The sequence below is a fragment of the Lottia gigantea genome (genome assembly GCF_000327385.1).
Source record: "Lottia gigantea unplaced genomic scaffold LOTGIsca_91, whole genome shotgun sequence".
Taxonomy (NCBI): Eukaryota; Metazoa; Mollusca; class Gastropoda; family Lottiidae; genus Lottia; species Lottia gigantea.
This window is the reverse complement of record NW_008710984.1, coordinates 549,493-569,554: the sequence shown is the minus strand read 5'-3', so window position 1 is coordinate 569,554 and position 20,062 is coordinate 549,493. Positions and strand designations below refer to the sequence as shown.

Sequence of the window (20,062 nt, the reverse complement as noted above, 5' to 3'; positions counted from 1 at the left end):
TACTTATTTTGGTTTTTCTTGGCATCCATCTACTATATTTGGCATTCCATATATTCTAATGTAACTTCGAGCTGCATATGTGACACAGGTTTTCGGCTTGAAAGGTGGAGGCAGCTATGAGTTGATACTCTAAAGGGTAGTTGCATCATATATGTACTTAGATAGGACTTGGCATCATATATTCTATTGCCTCAACTAGGAGTTGGTATCTTCGTGCCTGGCAGACGAAAATGGAAAATGTATCACAATCATAACGCCCATCCTTAAAACCCATGGATGCAGATTACTTCAAGATACCATATTTTGTTATTCAAAAAACTTTTTGATTTTTTTGACATTTTGGCTTACATTATGAAATTTTTCTGAAATCGCTGGAAATTTTATTCTATTTTAAAGAAAAGCGACATAATTCAAAAATTACCATATTTCGTATGTTAACATTTAACATATCAGACTCTAAAAGAATCTATCATATTTTCCACAGTGGAGATTGTTTACAGTGACATGCAACTTGATTCAATGGGGTGACCCTTCATGGTCTTTGCGATCATGACATATAATCGTAGAATTCTATACCTAAAACGACCATGAACTTTTATGACAAGGACGTAACTAGCTGGATATCAATAACGTATAGCCAGTACTTATTTCAATATAAATATCTTCTGTCACCAGTCAATCTTGACAGGCATTGACAAGCAAGTTCCGTCTTAAAATCAATCTAGATAATTTGATAAAGGTAGGTTACAATCTGGGTGTCTTATTTTCTGTCAGGATGCTGGTGACCCGATTTGTTTTGATATACACACTAATATTAGGTTGTTATATGAAGCAATCAAAATAATTTTAAGTCATTGTCTAATTTTTCTGACCCATGGTACATTTTTCATGTATTGAAAGTGCTCGATTACACTTCAGGATTAGATCATGCCTTATGAGCGACGTCACAACTGATACACGATACTGGACTTTACAAATTCAGAAAATCAGACCACTCCAATAATAAGACAACGATAATCTTTTAAGCCTATTTAGATTACTATCACAGTTATGTATATGTAATTAATATGATTTGTATTTTTGAGGTCAACTGATCATAGGTTGGCTATTAGAATATAGATGGTCAAGGAAAACGCTGGGCACTCAGAAAAAACCGTCGTTGTTGCTTTTTATATGCATGCAGTCCCATGAATTCGTGTCTAGTATTCTAGCAAGCAGTATTAGTATAAATATTTTTGCATTTTACATACTACATATATTTATACCACACAATACAACTTTACAAGTAACTTAGTTTCGTTCGTATTAGAAAGTATGAATTGGGATAGAGTTATGTATGATATACCATCATATGTTTGATATCTTATAATTAACTAATGATTTATAGTCACAATATCTCAATAAATACATGTCCTTCCGTGATCTACTATCTTCTGTCCCTATAATTAGGGTCACAAACCTGAGCGGTAAGTCATTATAATCAACTTCGAATTCATGCAGTCTACAGTTTGAAACCTATCTATTGATGTCGACATTCGTGGACCTTAAAACAATCCAAACGCCCTGTACATATTTAGGTTTGTCTTTCAGATGTTATATTTCTCAAAGTGAAGCCATGCTATCAAACCGGTTCCGAATGTTCTTGTTTATATTTTTTCACTAATCTTTGGACAAATCAATAACACAAAGACACTTTAAGGATCAAGGTTCAATAATGAGATATCAAATATGAAAACATATGTCAGTATTGACAAACTCACAAGTGGTATTTAATACGCATTTGAAACCTATTTGTGTTGAAGTAAAATGCTACTAACTCGGAAATAAAATATAAAATACATGCCCACTATAATGGTTTTATATGAATTGCTAGTGCGCTATTATTTATAACATAAAAAATCATGTCCGATGTTTAATTTAAAAACCCAGCGTTAATTGATTTTTCGGGGAGGCAATGCTTTACCATATTAGACGTAGATACAGTTGTTTCTATTTTGTGTTCGAAAACAAAGGGATAAAATAAGAAACATGAAAGAGGTTGTTTTTCGGTGTTCCATAAATTGACTTTTTTTCTAACATGATTAGGTTAATTTATTAATTTTTTTAAACAAATGATAATTGTTTTGATTTAAAAAAAATTACAAAGATAAAAAAAAACTCACAAATATTTTGGAAATTAGAAAAGGGAAAGAAAGTAGATTAACAAAAATACCAGTTTTAGTACATTTACTTAAATGCCTAAAAGCATTTCTATACCCTTTTACCAAAGGATTGACTGGAATAATGAGGTATTTTCATAAATGTCCGACTTTCGCCTACTGACTGAAAATAGATACCCCACTAACCTGCTTCTGTGCGTCGGATTTGTTGGCAAAATATTTATAATATATTTCTTTAGCCTCTTCTGTATAACAATCCATATAATTGGAATAACCATTTTCCATGCTGTAATCATTTTTCGTTCTTCCCTCCCACTTTCCCATTGGTCCACATGTCCGATGGGCAAAATCTGAAAAAGTAAGGTTATAAGATGAGAGACATAGCCGGGGGGATTATAAACAAATAGGTTAGGTTATGTACTTTACAGATAAATATAGATATTTTCAATTGTTTCCACTGGCGTGTATTGGCATATTAATCCCAAAATAATTGAGATGGGAATCAGTCAAGTCAAAAGACCTGCGAACAATATCAGAATGATATAAGAACAATTTCCTTCAGATCCAGCAGTTTTTGTAGATATTGAATTCTTTAAGATCCAGGATATTTTGGCATTGGATTATGATTAAATGTTTAATTAAATTTTACACTTTACTTGCTTCGGTACAAAATGCATGTTGTCTTGGCTTTTGTTTTGTCAATCATTTTATATGTTTCGTGACTCGGCCTTGCCTTGAATGATGTATAATATTTTGTCGCATTTCAGACCGCAATCAATCTTGTCATTTCAGTTCTAATGTTTTTGATTGTTAGCACCTTGCATTCCAATACTGTCTATTGTATATTAGAATATTACAGTATTTTATGTTAAACCATTTTTTAATGTTATTTTTTAAATCCTTTGTCAAACAATATTATGCCAAGAGTAAATTTCTCCTCTTTCATTGAACTAATGTCCATTGAAGACGATATTTATGCAAAAACAAACCCCCCAAAATTGCCTTCTGAATATTAAAATTTCAAACAAAGGATGAATGGCAACCCTTAAACTCCTGATCAAATGGTTTACAGTCTGTTTTCTCTAGCTGACAGAAAAAACAACCGAGAAATATAAATAGAGAGAAATGGAACAAAATACCTCTTGAACAAACTGGACAGGCAATATCTTGTCATGGATAAAGACGATTTTTTTGTTGAAATGGTGGCTATATTGAGCATTAATTCCACTAAAGATGTGAAATTATAATCATTATTTTCGGCATTAAATATTTTTACCAGGAATTTTAAAAAAAAACTGGTATTCCAGTTGTTCAACTTAAAAAAGCTGGCATTTAGTTATCAGATGTTTAATATCCCCAAAAATATGAGGTCAAAATACTATGATCATAGCTTTGATACTTCAAGAAAAATCCTGAAATCAAAAGTGCTATCTTTTTTTTTCTGAGCCACTCAATATACTGTATTTGTAAGAAGACGTGTGATGGTTGTTTTGCATGAAGATTCTATTACAAATTATGGTATAGCCAGCATGAACGTACTTTTAGTTTATGATATGATACCGTTAAGATCAATTAAATAATGACATTTTCTGTCTGAGAATTTCTATTTTAGATTGAAGTTAAGTTCCAAGATTGTCTGCCTTTTTGCGTCAATAATCCTATTTGGTGAATGTCCACTCAATGATTATTCAATCATTCTGTCTGGTGTATGTCCTTGTTGATGAAAACTGAACAATTCATGCATTAATTCTGCTTCAGATTTCATTCAATGAATCTGTCTGGTGTATGTCTCAATTGGTGAAAAAAAACAAATCAATCCATAAATCTGTCTTGTGTATGTCTCGGGTGATAAAACTGATTATTCAATAATTCTGTCTGGTGTTTGTCCTGATTGTTAAAACTAAACTGGTCATTCAATGAATCTGTCTGGTGTATCTATCAGGTGATAAAAACTAAACCAATTACTCAATGATTACATATGGTGTATGTCCCATGTGATAAAAACTAAACTGATCATTCTATAATTCTGTCTGGCAGTCAATGATTATATATGGTGTATATCTCGGGGGATATAAACTAAACTGATCATTCAATAATTCTGTCTGGCAGTACAATTCTGTCTGGCAGTCAATGATTATGTCTGGTGTATATCTCGGGTGATAAAAACTAAACTGGTCATTCAATAATTCTGTCTGGTGTATGTCGCAGGTGATAAAACTAAACTGATTATTCTATAATTCTGTCTGGCAGTCAATGATTATATATGGTGTATATCTCGGGGGATAAAAACTAAACTGATCATTCAATAATTCTGTCTGGCAGTCCAATTCTGTCTGGCAGTCATTGATTACGTCTGGTGTATATCTCAGGTGATAAAAACTAAACTGATCATTCTATAATTCTGTCTAGTATTAATCATATTCTGTATGATAAACGGTCCAAACAATCATTTCATATAATAAATACAGTTAATCGTCATACAAATTAAACGTTTTTCTTTGTGTTATATGACAGTTTGATATACGTGCCAACGACCCAAATCGACTATGATTTGCTAATGTATTTCTAATATGGTTCAAAGCCCTGTATTATATACTTATATAGGGCTTTGATATGGTTTGCTTATAGCTATTCTGCAAAATGATATATGTCATATGTATTGGTAAAGATTTTTATCAATAATATACATACTTGTTGGAATGAGCCCAGGACGGTCTGGACATGGTAATTTCACTTTCATACCACCTTTTGTTGGTGGCCAACACAGCCATGTATCCCATGTTCCGTTGCAATATATTCCTGAAAAATACAATCATTTTATTTAATTCGTTTGTAACTTGTAAAATTCTACTATAAGTAGATGATTGCTTACCGACAAGGTAGCAAATGTCATGATAACAGTGTCTTTTTAAAATAATATACACAATTTCTCGTATTAAAGAACTTAATAATGCATTTTTTCGCTCAATGTTGATGAAATAATAATATTTTATTCTTTCTACATAGATAGCAATAACTCAAATATACCAAATAATTTTGAATAAATCTAGAGTAACTTTGTCAGTTTCGATCTTTTCTAAGATATCATGAACATGCCTATGCAACAACTATAGTTTCCATAGGCTGAGAAGCCTAATTTTACGTTTTTTTTTATCAAAGAGAATAACTCCATTTATCTGAAAATCGTTACTGCTTGGCTGGGACTTGACCGGTTAAAAACTGTAGCCTTTATCGTTCATTTGCCAAATTACACGTTTTTCTCAGGCTTAAAGCAATAACTAAAACACGGTCTGAATTATTTCAAGATTAAGGCTTAGGCGAGATCTTATCAATAAACACATACATACCAAGTTTCATCACGAGTGGATAAAATTTTGGGACAATTTGAAGCGTTTTACACAACCAAGGGCAAATGAGTTCTTTAAACCTATTTCCTTGAAGTTTTCAACGTATATTTACCGTGTCCTATTTTCCTGGCAATAGTGCCGCTTTAAATATAAGAACAATTTTGTGTTTATAATGTTTTGAGAAATCTCAATGAAAAGTTATCTGTACATTACAATCAAAGCATGTGGTTAAGTATTTATTTATCAGAAAATTGGTTTTGCACATTATCAACAGGTAGCAAAACACACCTGTTACAACTAATCGTCAGTTTTTTTACCTTGGAAAATGGGTGAAGGTAACGTCAAAACTAATTAATTATTTTACAACTGGTCAAGTTTAAGGCGAATCATTTTAAGCCTGGCTGAAGATAAAATTCGCGAGCAACAGGATTTGAGAGACCACTAATATCATTAGTTAATTAAAGGCACTTTCAATATAATATTGTTAATTGCCCGCCCTTTTTCAGGTTTTACGATAACAGCTATCAAAATAGCTGCTTTTAGATGTTGTTATGGTTGCTGAGTTTTGGGGTTTCAAATTTGCAACATTGGATCCACAAGGTCAATGTCCGATTAAAAATTACACATATTAGTTTTTGTCCACACGTTCGTGTGAATACAAAATATTGTTTCTTTCATAATGTGTTTTCTTTGTTCTGCTCGTGCACCAATACCAAATATCAAAAATCAGCATAGGTTTTGGCATGCATTTAGCTAAAAGCCACAAAGCCTTTCAAATAGTATAACCGTAACATGTTATGTCTACTTTAGTTCAGTCTCAAAACCCCCACACTAATTAGTAGAAGCTCTATCACAGACACTTGACACAAAACTAATGAGAGGTTTTAAGCATATTCTGTTTTGATTAGTATTGTTCCATTAGTAAGATGAAAACACAGACTATTGCAGTCTACCTAATGCCTTCAAGCTATATTAATGTGGTATTTCCTTCCTGTACTCGATGATACATTGTGTTTTTATAGGTTTTTCGGTGGTTTTATAATCAACTACACGTAATTAATTAGCAGACTTGTAGATGAACTTATATATTAAATTACCATTTATCTTTTGACACGACTTCATGCCATGTAAACAGAAAAACTGGGCATTCCATAGACATTAATATGAAATGAATGGAGTTTTACGTCCTTCTTTTCTGCACCATTCTGGCCAATGAAGACATTAATAACCAAACCTCCCAAACAGAGAGGGCAAAGAAAAGAAATTCTCTTTTTTCCACAATTTAAGAGAAAGGGAACATTGACTATTTGAAGACACTGATAGACATAAAGCATGGTCCCATATGCAGGACAATGTATAATGTAATATTTTAGAACAGTTTGACTCTGCCATATTTTGTGGTTTAAAAATTTGAGTACTTTGAGAGGAATCCAACTTTAATTATTTTTACATAAGTATACTAAGTACTGCCTGTGGGTAAATCTGCCGCCAATATTAATTATGATATTTCTCGGATATGAAATTTTCTAGTAAGATTGATGTCGATACTAACCTAGTAAACCATATTTCCCTTATCCAAAACAAAATCATAAGCTTTTTCAGAATGGACCTTTAAATTAAAAATTTTTAAATTCTATTTTGTATCATTATCTACAAGTGAAAATCGCCTACTAATTTGGGTCATGTTTCCAACTATTAAGCGAATGGTTGAACGGTGTTCCTCATCGGCAATAGTTTCTCCGCAGTAAACGTATGCCAGCATGCGAGCTTTTTAATCGTAAAAAAAAATGTCCAATAGATCTATAATTGTGAGGTTAAAATTTTATGGCCATAAAAGTGTTATCTGGGTCATCCGATATATACAGGGTTTTCCCAATTAGTGCCCTATTTGTCATAGCGAAAGCTAAGATAGACTTATGACTGGAATTTATGAAGGTTTCTATTGTAGTATTCAACATCTGCCTACACCACAGCCTGTATTCTTGAGATGTATGATTTCAGAGAATCGCAAAAAGCTGAATCAAACTGATTTTTACTTGGCATTGTGGTCAGCTTATTTCGAAGATCGTTGAGACTTGGTTTACCTTCATTCTTCAATTATGATTTTACCACTGTGGCATTTGTATATTGCAGTATATCATACTGTTATTTATATGTTCCTCTAAAAATCATATTTATGTGGAGTGTTGAGTGTTCAGAAGTATAAGGCCACCAGATAGCAACGTGACTTAGTTTAAAATTGCCTCAAAATATCGATGATGCCGACGCAGCCCTTCAGCTCCAAGCACTAATGTTAACACGACCGACTAAAGACAATAGACTAAAATATCCATAATCAGGAAGTTGCGGGGTGAGATAGATGTCAAGAGAGCCTCTTCTAAATAGGAATATCACTTGATCACTTCCTTTGTTCCATGAAGAGATTTCATTGGTTACACAGATGATCTGCTATTAAGTCGGAAACTTAAGATTCAACCATTACAAGGAAGAGCAAAATATTCTGCGTCTAAATAACTATCCCAACATTTAAATGCTTGCTCACGTGCAAAGTTTACTCTGAAGGTTTTAAATATTCTCTTTCAAAACATGAACAGGATTATAAAGGACCAAATTATTTTCGGAAATTATCGTCTTAAAGGCCAAACTCTATAAGGTGTTATATTTATATTATATCTTTTATTTTACTCTAGCTACAGGTATTTTTATAAACATTTGCTAGAGGTATTATCTGATTCAACTTCCTATTTCATATTCCTCAATCATAAATTTTCATGAAAGTAGAATCTTGGAATGGAATTTCCAGGTTGGGTAGAACTATTATCTAGTCTTCAGAACAACCTCAGGGTAACAACGTGACAGCTTGAACAACAAATGAATCTCGAGTAACATTGTTGTGAGCTCTTCTTAAGCCAAACGAAGAAAAGAGAACCCATGAAAACTGGTTAATAAAAAATGAGTAGTTTGGATACTTTACTCAGAATTCATATTCGGATTAGTACAGTTCTCGTCACAGGGATATTGTGTGAAGGTGATCACTTTGGTGTTAAGTATTAAGTTTTAACACAAATATGTTTTTCCATGTAATGTTACACTTTTCTTGAATACATTGACAGTTTAGCAGAAAGCAGGCAGTTTTCATTTCTTCCTATTTATTTACTTGACAAACAGTCTCACATGTTAAGAATAACAAAGATTTCAACATCACAATTAATGGTATTTTTATGAGAATATCAAAAACCAAATTTAACTTAAATAAACAGCTATGAAGAGAGGGTTTTCAGAAAGAGACGTACAGATGATAACAATAATTTCATTTTAACTGGTGATTCTGGATCAGCATATATATTTTTGTGATATATATATATCTCTATATAAAATAAAAACCGATAGATCAGAAATATCATTTTGGAGAGTGCAAAACCTTGTACAGCGAATTCCTGTATTTGACGTACATTTCATGTTCCATCATTTATACCCTGATTTCCCCTCTTTGAATGATGCAAGTCGGAAGGAATGAGATAGAAAAAGTTTCTAGATGTTTCGTCAGACTCCACAATACATCTGTGGCTTGTCTGCTACAGGTGGTCTTGAGAAAAGCTCCCTTAACGATTGGGAATAAAATAAAAGAGCAGACTAATGCAATTCCACTGTAATAGTTACATTTCATGATTTCACAGAAAAATCGATTGATCATGAGCAAGTACATCTAACATTTTATTGTAAATGACATGAAACTACTCTAAATTGTTGAAATTAAAAAAAATGTGGCATTCAAAATTAGCCACATGTTTATAGTACATAAATTTTGATTTCAAACAGCGGCTCATGAAAGTCAACTGGCATATTCTAAATCCATGGCAGATTGAAGGAAATGGGATAAAAATAAAGGAAATTACACTGATGATTGATTTTATATTATTTTCATCTCAAATTCTAAAGCAATGAATATATAACCAAATATCCAATAAACAAGATAGGTATTTAAATAATATTTCCATATAACAATACAGAACAACTCTTGACTGAATTTGTTCACAGAAGAGGAACCGTATCGAAAATATTTCATATAAGTTATTGCTCTTCTACTTCGAAGCGTGACCAACGATAACAATATGTTGTTAGTTTCTTGTCGATTTAGGTTCCTATAAAATAAATCCTTGTACACGAACATATCGTTGAATGAGGTTCTGAAACAGTATCTTGTGAACATAAATAACATTTCGGAGAGTTACCCGTATATTACCGCAAATCTGCGACAGAGAGAGAGAGAGAGAGAGTATAATATACTGTTAATCACTTTCTGGTATTCAAACCAGCAAACAAGTAGTAAGTAAAGTGCTCGTCTGTTCTTGTAAAATGCGAATGTCCTTTCCTGAACGATAATTTACATTATTCAAATAAAATAGATTTTATGTTTAAATGCAGGTCAATATATAAAATTTTGGAATCTGATACAATTATAAATATTCATCTAAACTGTCAAAAGTATAAATAAATAACTCGTATGGACTTCAATTACAGGTGAACAGCAATTATTAAAAATTTAAACAAGAGATAAATATAATTTTTACTGGTTCTAGCACGATACAACTGCAGTAAAAAACGAGTGCAATTCGGTGAATCTATAGTCATTGAATATTGATCAAAAGGTTTTTCATTAATTCGTATATTGACTAAATGACGGCCAACAATTAAGAAGTCTTCTTTATATACATACTCTCCTGCACTACAAATTTTAATATTTTAAATCTTTATCGGTGATATAAGTTTCAACTTTTGATACTTCAACAAATCATATCTAAATGAAGCACAATCGCTCTGAAAAAAAACCTTGATATATTGAATTCCTCTTTTTAACAGCGGCAGAATAATGGAAGGTCGAAATATGGAGTACAAGAACAAATACAATGTAAGCATGTGAAGGTGTCAATCATACATAACCTGTCGGAAATAAATGATAAGGGTAGAATTTTGCTGGAAAAATTGATGAACCATAATTAGTAAAACCAATTTTTAAACTTATTACATGTATTTCAATTATTGATACATCGATAACAATAGAGAATTATTTCCCCGGAATTACACTATTCTCAGACATTGATAAAGAAATTGAAGTTGTTTATGTATTGTTCTTAATTAACATCTTATAATCAATAAGTTTCTCTTTTTTAAAACATTTGTGAAAAAAACTTGTGATTAGTTGTATCAATGATATAAGTCGTATCCGCAGTAAATCAACGCAAGCCCTCTTTATCGTTCACTTATTACAAGTACTCTAACTATCACGATCATCAATATATTCATCTTGAAATAAAGATATCAGATGAAATAAAACTTGTTCGAAATAATATTACAAAAAGTGACATTCCACATTCAGATGAATAGCTTCTTGATAATACACTTTTAATATTGTAGGTCTATTCATCAATTTTCACGATCTCGCATCAATCTGTGATAAGAGGGTTGACGGTTAATGCTTAATTAAAGTCGTTCTATGATCTTTATCATCTTAAAATAATAGTTCATCATCAGATAATCGCTTCACTACGTCTAATATTCTTTAGAATCCAGTAACGCTGAATGACAATATTGGTTTTCCCTCGTAAAAAATAATTTAATATGGTTAATGTAATGATTTCTTTTTGACATTGTTTAACGTTTTGTAACAATTCTTCCGCATACTTCCAAGACGTTTTAATCTCACATTCTTTGGTGTTTTCAAAGGAAATGAAATTGGAATTAAATTGAGGAAAATTAAGAGTTAATTTAATTGAAATGAAGTGGGGGTGATTTTATTGACACCAAATGAAATGAAACAGTGTTTTAAGTCCTATTCATTTGCACCTGAATCGTTTCGGCTACGCCATTCAGTGTACAATGAGGGAAACAACGATTTCAAAATGTCGACAGACTTTTAACGTACACATTCTGTGGTTTACTGATTTATTGTCGAACTTCTTAATGATCCTATAATACAGACTTAATTTAAAAAAATATCAAGAATGCTCTCCGAAAACAATGTCGCTGTAGTTGTAGAATAGAATCAGGAATTTCGAACGGGCCAGAGTGCCAAACTTCGATATAACCACGACAAACATTATAGTAATAGGTCTCAATATGAATCAGGTGTTGAACATTCTTCCAATAAAACCCTCAATCACTTTTCTAACAAAATTTACTTAATAACAGTGTAAATGGCGCAGCCAATCTTCATTATCCGTGTCATGTTTCTCATGTGAATCAAAGATTTGTAAACTATTCTGATACTTTTAAGGTACACATACACACTTTGTCTTGTAAAGGTTTTTTGTCTCTGCCGGTAAATACAAGGCGCACTTTTTATCAAAGGTTGTGACTCATGTTCACTGTCAGTCTGGTGTTACCGATCTTGAAGAAAATACATATTTTTAACTTGAGCAATAGCGTGACAACAAGTACGTGCTCTTGAATACAATAAAAGGATCGAGTCGAAACTCTCAAACTGATCACCGTATTTAACCTGTCAAAATTTCCACTTTATCATAAACATATGTTACACGGCTTTTATTACACTTTCTATATTTCTAATTTACATAACATTTTAATTGATTGAAAATAATGGTAATTGTTATCAGAACGTAATATAATTAATGTATATTATATTTATAAAAAAAAAGTTGGCAAGTATGTGCACATTGTTTATTAATGAACAAGGAAATTTGCACAGGATCACTGTCGATAACAATTTCCCGTTGTTGAATAACCAATGCGTTCATTTTTCACCCGTATGATACTACCATTTTCGCCTTCGAACATTTTCCAAATTGTTTTTCTAATCTAAAGCTACAGAATTTTAGGTAAAAGAATACTGAGATACTCTTAACTGTTATTTGCTGGGAAATGTTTACACTATTTGCTTCAGAATTCTATAATTTCATGGTATAATTGATTATATTTAGACCTTTAAAAAAGTTATAAATATAAATATCACCGCCTTCAGATACAGTTGAGGTAGCTACTTTAACATTTACTGACTTGTTTTTATTTATACATGTAGAAAAAAAACACTGCATGAGGTTGATTCACTAAACACATGTGTCTGTCTGTCCAGGTGCTTATATAATTTATCATGTGACTCCAGGCTAGGGGGTCATCTGACATTTATATTTATGATATTGTTTTGATTCCAATTAGCAGACATTTTAACAGCAAAAATTGTGTGCTCTTGCTTTCCGTCTTAATACACTGGGCCAAATTGAATGCTTGTATATTTAGACTTTCGTCACATTAGTTACTGACGAATTTGATTTCCATTCAGACAGCTGAAATGAGCTAACACAAAGTTAAGACAAGGTTTTCCGTTTATTCATTGACTTTCCTCTCTATAATTTTACATTACATGAGATAACTTTAAATAAGAAGAAAACCTCTTTTACATGAACAGTTAACATTTCGTGATTTTGTACTGAAAAGTTAAATTAGAAAAATACCATACCCTCATTCAATAATAATCCTTGACCTTTCTGAACTTACTATACAGATGTCTGTTTTTAGAACAGTTCATGTGTAACCTGTAAAGTGGTTTGTAGGACCAGAGAAGTCCGATCAATTCGTACCCAAACCGAGCTAAGAAATAATATTCGCACGTAGAGAGAACAGGCATCGGAATAAGATAATTGAACTTACCATTAAAACTCACATTTCATATATTTTTGTTTGTATTCAGATAAAAATCCAAGATGGTTTTCGAGTATCGTAAATGGACCTTGTAATCGTATATTTTTGTTAACTTTTAATTGAATTGAGGATGTCTTACCTTCAGGAGGGTTGATTTGTCGTAGACTCTCTAAGCATTCTTCAAAGTTTCCTATTCCCGTCGTATGTTTCCTCATCATGAGGAATAAACTCCATCAATTAGGATTACCTGTAATAAATATTTACATTATAAATATCTGAACTTCCAGGTTTATTCCATAATCAACTAGTGATACTGAAGTTCTTATTGGCAATAAAAATAGTCTGAAATGGTTGTGCACGTTATATACTACTTCTTCACATATTACTATCTATCAAACATCAGTCTTAATATAAAATGTTTTATTTTTTTTAGAATAGTTGTTTCTTGAACATATATATGGAGAGAATGAAGAACAGACAATTTCTTTTACAGTGCACAGATGGTGTCATGAACCTTTAAAAGATAATCTATGTTTCCACAGAATGTATTAATATGTAACCCCTATGACCTGTCATCCAGAACAAAAAATGATATAGTAAGACGTAGTTTGAACATATGTCACATAAACTCATTTTTTCAAGTGTAAAAAAAACAAGGACTGGCATGGAACTTGATGAAATGGTTTTGACTAATCCAAATATGTCAAGTAGTATTATTCCAACTAGAACAAGCAATAAATTGTGAAATGATTTGTATTCCACCAAAAAACAGCATCAACACCTAAATAAGCATCAAAACCTTAAACAGTTCGATAAAATTGCTAACTGTGGCTATGTTATTACCTAATTTGAAATTTTGTTACCTATTCTTGCGAGTATATAACTATTTTGGGGTCATATTACAATTTTGATGGTAATAGAACCAAACTTGGGTAGTTTTTTACCCATGATATCCTCATGGTTCCAATGCCAATGCTTACAGTTAAGATCCTTACACGAATTTTCTAACCTACGACATCTTACCTGACGACAATCTAATTCGTTTAGGCCGGTTTCGTGTAATAATGTGAGGATAATGAAGATATGCGCACTGTGTCTTGTTTCGTCTTGATTTCGCGGTTATTGAGTGAAAGTGGTTTGACGCAATTCCTTTAATTACAGGTTAATCTTGTAAAATGGAGTCTAAAATTTTAGTGGGTTTTCTAATTACATTACTTACTTATAACACTGTTTTCTTTCCTTTGATTATGAAGGATTATTGGCGCACTTTCGATCAGTGAGCAGTGCATGCCAGATTCCTAAAACTAAATTGGTTGACACACATGGCATACATTTAAATATAATTTTTGTCAAGACGGGCTTGGAATCGCCAGCTAATATACTTTCAGACATCGTGAGCAACACAGGTAGTTAGACATACTTTCAATAAAAATGTAGTTAAACATTCAAATTTTTAACATTCATAAGACCTATAAACCAATTTGAAGTCACACATTCAATGGACCTAGAGACCAAGTTGGTGGGATGCAAACAAAAGCAGGACATGTCTATGAAAGAGACTACTAGAGATACTGGGTGTGTTTATAACATCTGCAACTTGAGATATGTAATCTATTTATTTACATGTCAGTTGAATGAAAAGACTGATAGCTAGTGGCTGATACAAACGTAAACATGTTGCTAAATTAAACATTGAAACAAATTAATTGTTACAATTTCTGTTATTACAATTGACAAACAGTGGGATGTTGCTAGTTTTAACCATTTTTTTTTTAATTCCTTCCTGTTAACAATCAATCGATGCAATGTGTCTTATAGTCTGCCATTGAGCTATTTGCAGATGCTGTTATAAAGAAGGAAATGCCCTCTCTCTTCCTTCTTTCGGTTCTTCTGGGTAAATGTGGCATGGTGAAATTGCAAGATTGTTAAATGATTCTCATGCGGCTCTACGGAGCAAGACATATTATTTTGATGGTGACTTCAGCTATGGTAGACGGTAAATATAATAAGTGATTTACAGATTTTCCTATTTCACAATTTACCAGACACAAAGAATGGTAATAACTAATGGGTTATGAAGGGGAGATTTTCCAAAGAATGATCTACAAACATAAGATTTTCCTAGTCTTGTCTGAGTTGGTATTTTAACTATTGGTAGTGGTCAAACACTCGGAGACACTGATCAGACAATTAAATACCATTGCCAGGCCTTAAAGATCATAATATGCTCTAAAAGGTGCATGTCTTTAAATCTCTATTTCATTTCATTTCCTTGGGCTCGAAACAATCTGTTTAAATTACGTATTGAATATGACGTAATTTCGAGAGTTGGTGGATAATAACCCAACACACATATGTATTTGTGTATAACATTGAAAATGCGAATTCTTCTCCTAAAACTAGAACATATCTGTTGATGAGTGAAATGCGACATAACGTCGATATTTCCTAAAATATTCTAAGAACTTCTTGTTATTTCTTTTTATACGGGAAAGTTTCAAAAAACATCTTTCATACAACCCAACCCACTAATCATAATTAGTTGTCCTATTGCAGATTAAATAAATGTGTGTTTAACATGCTGATGACTATGGATGGTCAGATCCTATCTTAAAGCATTCCGAAGCAAAATTCATTTTACGATTATAAATAATCTCTTTAACCTACAAGTTATTTTATAATATCCAGTACAATATAATATTCAGAAACTGATAATAGGGCATTTATATGGTGTTTTATATCATATCATTTACATACGTGAAACAAGACATGTTTTAAAGTGGTAGCAGACACTAAAATAGACATGTAATTTCAGACAGAAGCATACCATTGATAAAGAAATACAAACATAAGTGAATTAACATATATAATTGTTTTTAAACCTGTGGTGATAATAAACATTAACTTGTTTTAAAAACAATATCAGTGCCATCATAAGAATTTAAACTAATTTCTACAGCAAAGCTAGTCTGTAAAAGCGAAGTGGGTCATGGAACTGATGACGTTCAGGCATCTGAGGTTAGATAATGGACAAACCAACATATTATACTAAATATGTTAACTCACCTTTCCCAGTTCCACACTGAGCTATTTCTTTTATACTGGTAAATGATTACACATTGTAAGAGTGCAATCCAAAATTTATACATCAAAATAGACCTTACTACACAGCACGCAATTTCATATCATAAGATAACCACGAGTAAAATATATAAACAAAAATATACAACATGTTTATAGATTGCATAACTTCACATTTTACAATTTAAATACCAGATAAACTATTGTCGAACATATATATAACCTCTTTTCTTAATTATCCGTTTCTTGCTGTACACATAAATGTATGGCTTTTGTGGTTTATTGCGTTGACTTTTTAAAAGTCATTAAAAGAGCATTTTTGTATGAGGTTCTATATTTAAGTGCCAGTATCGCTGTGGGACCTTTAATTAATCAAAAAGCCAATGGAATTTGTATATATATGCAAAGAGATTTTGAAGATGTTGACTTGTATATGGTACCATCACGATTCATTCCCCAACAAAATTTAATTTGAACATTATAGAACTGTGAATGTGTTTTTGTGTTAAATATAAACAAATAATTTATGGCTAATAGGTAGACGGGAATTATATTAAAATGAGCCGTCAAAACAACCGGAAGCCACGACAAGAAGACAAAATGTCACAGTTTGAAAGGGGTAAAAATATAACATGAATCGTACCACCAACACTATTTCAATACAGGTAAAGACAAGGCCTAGGTCACGACTGAGACTGATTATAAAGTCATTGAAAACTTGGAAGCTTATGTAGTAGAGTGTTATCCTCTTGAGAGACGATATTAACAGATGTGGATGGCAGGATAACAATCAGATACGATTATTGACTTTCTCCCCTCTCAATGAAAACACTTCATGAAAGTACATGTAAGACACATGATGAAAACTAAAATACACCCCAACAACATTTAACACGGTATAATCTTGACATGACTGTCCACTACTGTGTCCAATCGGAAAAGGAGCAGTGGCAGCAAGATTAATCTCTATACATCTCCTGACTAGACGCCTGTAATGAAGATTAGTATTGAGGTACCTACAAAAACAAAATATCTATCGCAAGCATGAATCATATCTCTTGCCGATCATACAATGCTGTGCATAAAAAATCCAAATGATCATCATTACCTAAATAATATTTTCTGTCTAAGATCTTTTCCTTGTGCTAAAAATTTCACGTATTTCACAATTTTACTGCACTAAATATCAGAAAAACATCAGTGGATATAAATTGTTCTTAAATTATCGATATTCAACCAAAGAAATCAGATTTCAGTCAATGTACCTAAATTTAGTCTTTAACATCCTCAAGAAAAACAGTACACCACATGGGGAGAAGCCTTTCGGACAATTCCTGTTAGATAACAACCAGGTACGGATATTATTAACAATGAAAGAAGCGCTTCCATAAACATGATGGAATAGAATTACTTATTTTCCTCCAATTATCAAACACAACATAGTGATAATGGTACAACGTGTCGTTAGCCTCAAGGTTCGAAATATAATGAACTGGTTAAATGGATAAAATTACAATAACTTAACGTAAGGATAGGAATGTGATAAATATACAGCTTAATAGGGCTCGATGATGAATTGCGTTTCAAAGAATTCCTCAGATCTGTTGTTGTGAAATAGCGCCAATATTGAGAAAATAGCTTTCATTTGATAGTAACTCGATTTAGCACAGAATTCCACCCGATCCCGTGCAGTAAACAAATCTCAAATATTGAAAAACTGACCTAGTACTAGCGACAGCGATCAACTGGATGGTCACATATTCTAATCGCTGCGGTCGACATTTCGGTTTTCTATTTTAGTAGAACGTGGGGAAATTGTTGGTAACTTGAGTCAACTGCCATATAAAACTCAAGTTGTCAAAGCATAGGCCTACATCGCGAAGAATGTACATGGAAGTTTAGCGACAAGGCTAGCTGCCTCAAGCCTTAAGACAAAAAGAGAAAAGGTAAACAGCATGTTACTCAAGAATGAATAAAGCAATGTATTTTACTTAAATGAAGCCAACAAACCTTGTACAGTTATTGACAAAAATGGCTCTTTTTGAAAGAATATGAATATAAATAACTGAATTTTGTCGCACATTCTTCAAGATGATATCAATAATAAATCATCAACAGTTGTATGAATGGACATCCGTTGTCAATGTCAACTGTTCTGAATGGTAAAGTAAGAAATCAAAACCATTTGTCTATCAGTGAAGCCTGTCTCTTTGAGATTGACTGGAGAATTTCCAAGTAGGAAGAAATAAACTAATGACACTTAATATGATATGAGAAAAAACACGGATACTTAGTTAAAACATTGTCAACTTACAACTTTACAACGGTGAATATAAATAATTTCTCAATAAAACCTTTTAAAAAGTCTTTGCCAATGAAAGCACCCAATTACAAAAGTTTGTAGCACAACACGAAAGAGAGGGACTGGGCATTTATATAACTCAATGACACATATACTCGGCGACAAAATCAAGAATCTAAGACAGAAATCTTAATGCCCTTCAAAATCCTTTTCAGTAGTCTTATCATTTGACGATAGAACAAATCACCAGTGTAAAAAGTAAAAACAATCTGTGTATATTTGAAGTGAATGAACACAGCTTTCGCGTAAACATGAGATAAAGAAAAAATTTTCGAATCTTTCGATCGGGATGTGCTTAATGGAAAATTTGCCCAATATTGACAAAGCTAAGTCGCAGAGTTTAATCGTGGCAACAAAAATAAATTAATTTTTTTTATAAACTTTCTATGAAGATAAAAGAAGTCTTTAAACATCAAATGTAAAATCAAAACTAGGAATAACATACCTACAGTAACATAAAATATCCCACAATACAAGCCAACAAATTAAATCCAATCGTTTTAATTTAATCCATATGAGAGAAAACGTTAACGAACAAATATAAAAACTATATGTTGAAGCAATCGCTATATATCCTTAATGCTATACGTCGACTTCTTTCAGTCAACTACCAGTAGAGTTATTTACATTGATATTGATTGACTAAGGTTTGTGTATAGTTTTAATATATTGATAAATGGTTTTATACTGTTCCATGAAATGATTGTACACCGCTGAGCGTCATGTGTTACTGATAGCTTCCTTACGTCAAAAGGAAAAAACGACATACTCCTATCTAATTCGCAATTCATAAAACAAATCCAATCTTCGAAAAATATTTTTAAATTTTCTGGAGCACATCTTGGTATAAAAAAATTCCTACCAAGGCAATTCATATGGTGGAAAACGTTACACAACAGGGTCCTCAACGTATTAACAAAGCAAGCGGGGTCACTGGGGATTGAGGTGTCATCAATGAGAATATGATTACAGACCATGAATGGGAATGTGTATGTGGATCCGGAACTCGCCCAGATGGGAATTTCAAACTTTGTTTTATGTGTTGTTGCTATGTTAACAATAAAATTTTCGAGTATTAACGATCGAAACTTTGGACATCATGCACTTTTGCAAATAGCTCCACCAACACACTGTTTAAATTGTGTGTCGTGTCATTTCACTGTCACCAAGGATCCCAAACTTCATATGACTTCGTCATTAAAATATATTAAACGTTTTATTGTCACAGCTAACCAATGGGATAACGAACCCGATAGTTTTTGTCAAGATGGGCCCAACTGCTGGTCGAAACGAACCTTTGAAAAAGTCAATAGGGCCCAAAAAGTCAACATGGGCCAATTTTAAGTATATTTTAACTTAACATAATAAAAGAACCAGAAATTAAAAGTAATTCTTCTAAAACAGGTAGGTAGTTATTGGACTTTAATGGGCTAATCAAATAAAGCCCTTGATCATGT

General features: G+C 32.3%; 1 protein-coding gene across 1 annotated transcript in view; it reads right to left on the bottom strand.

Annotated features, from left to right (window-relative positions):
• The window catches only part of LOTGIDRAFT_134519 (hypothetical protein), a gene marked incomplete at both ends in the record, with an annotated part of 37,275 nt that extends 32,319 nt beyond the window's left edge, over positions 1-4,956 (bottom strand). Inside the window, 2 exons of the mRNA XM_009068593.1 lie at positions 2,346-2,509; positions 4,851-4,956. Of these exons, the coding sequence (XP_009066841.1) occupies positions 2,346-2,509; positions 4,851-4,956 (270 nt within the window). The remainder of the gene's footprint in view (positions 1-2,345; positions 2,510-4,850) is intronic.
• Positions 4,957-20,062: the final 15,106 nt, after the last annotated feature.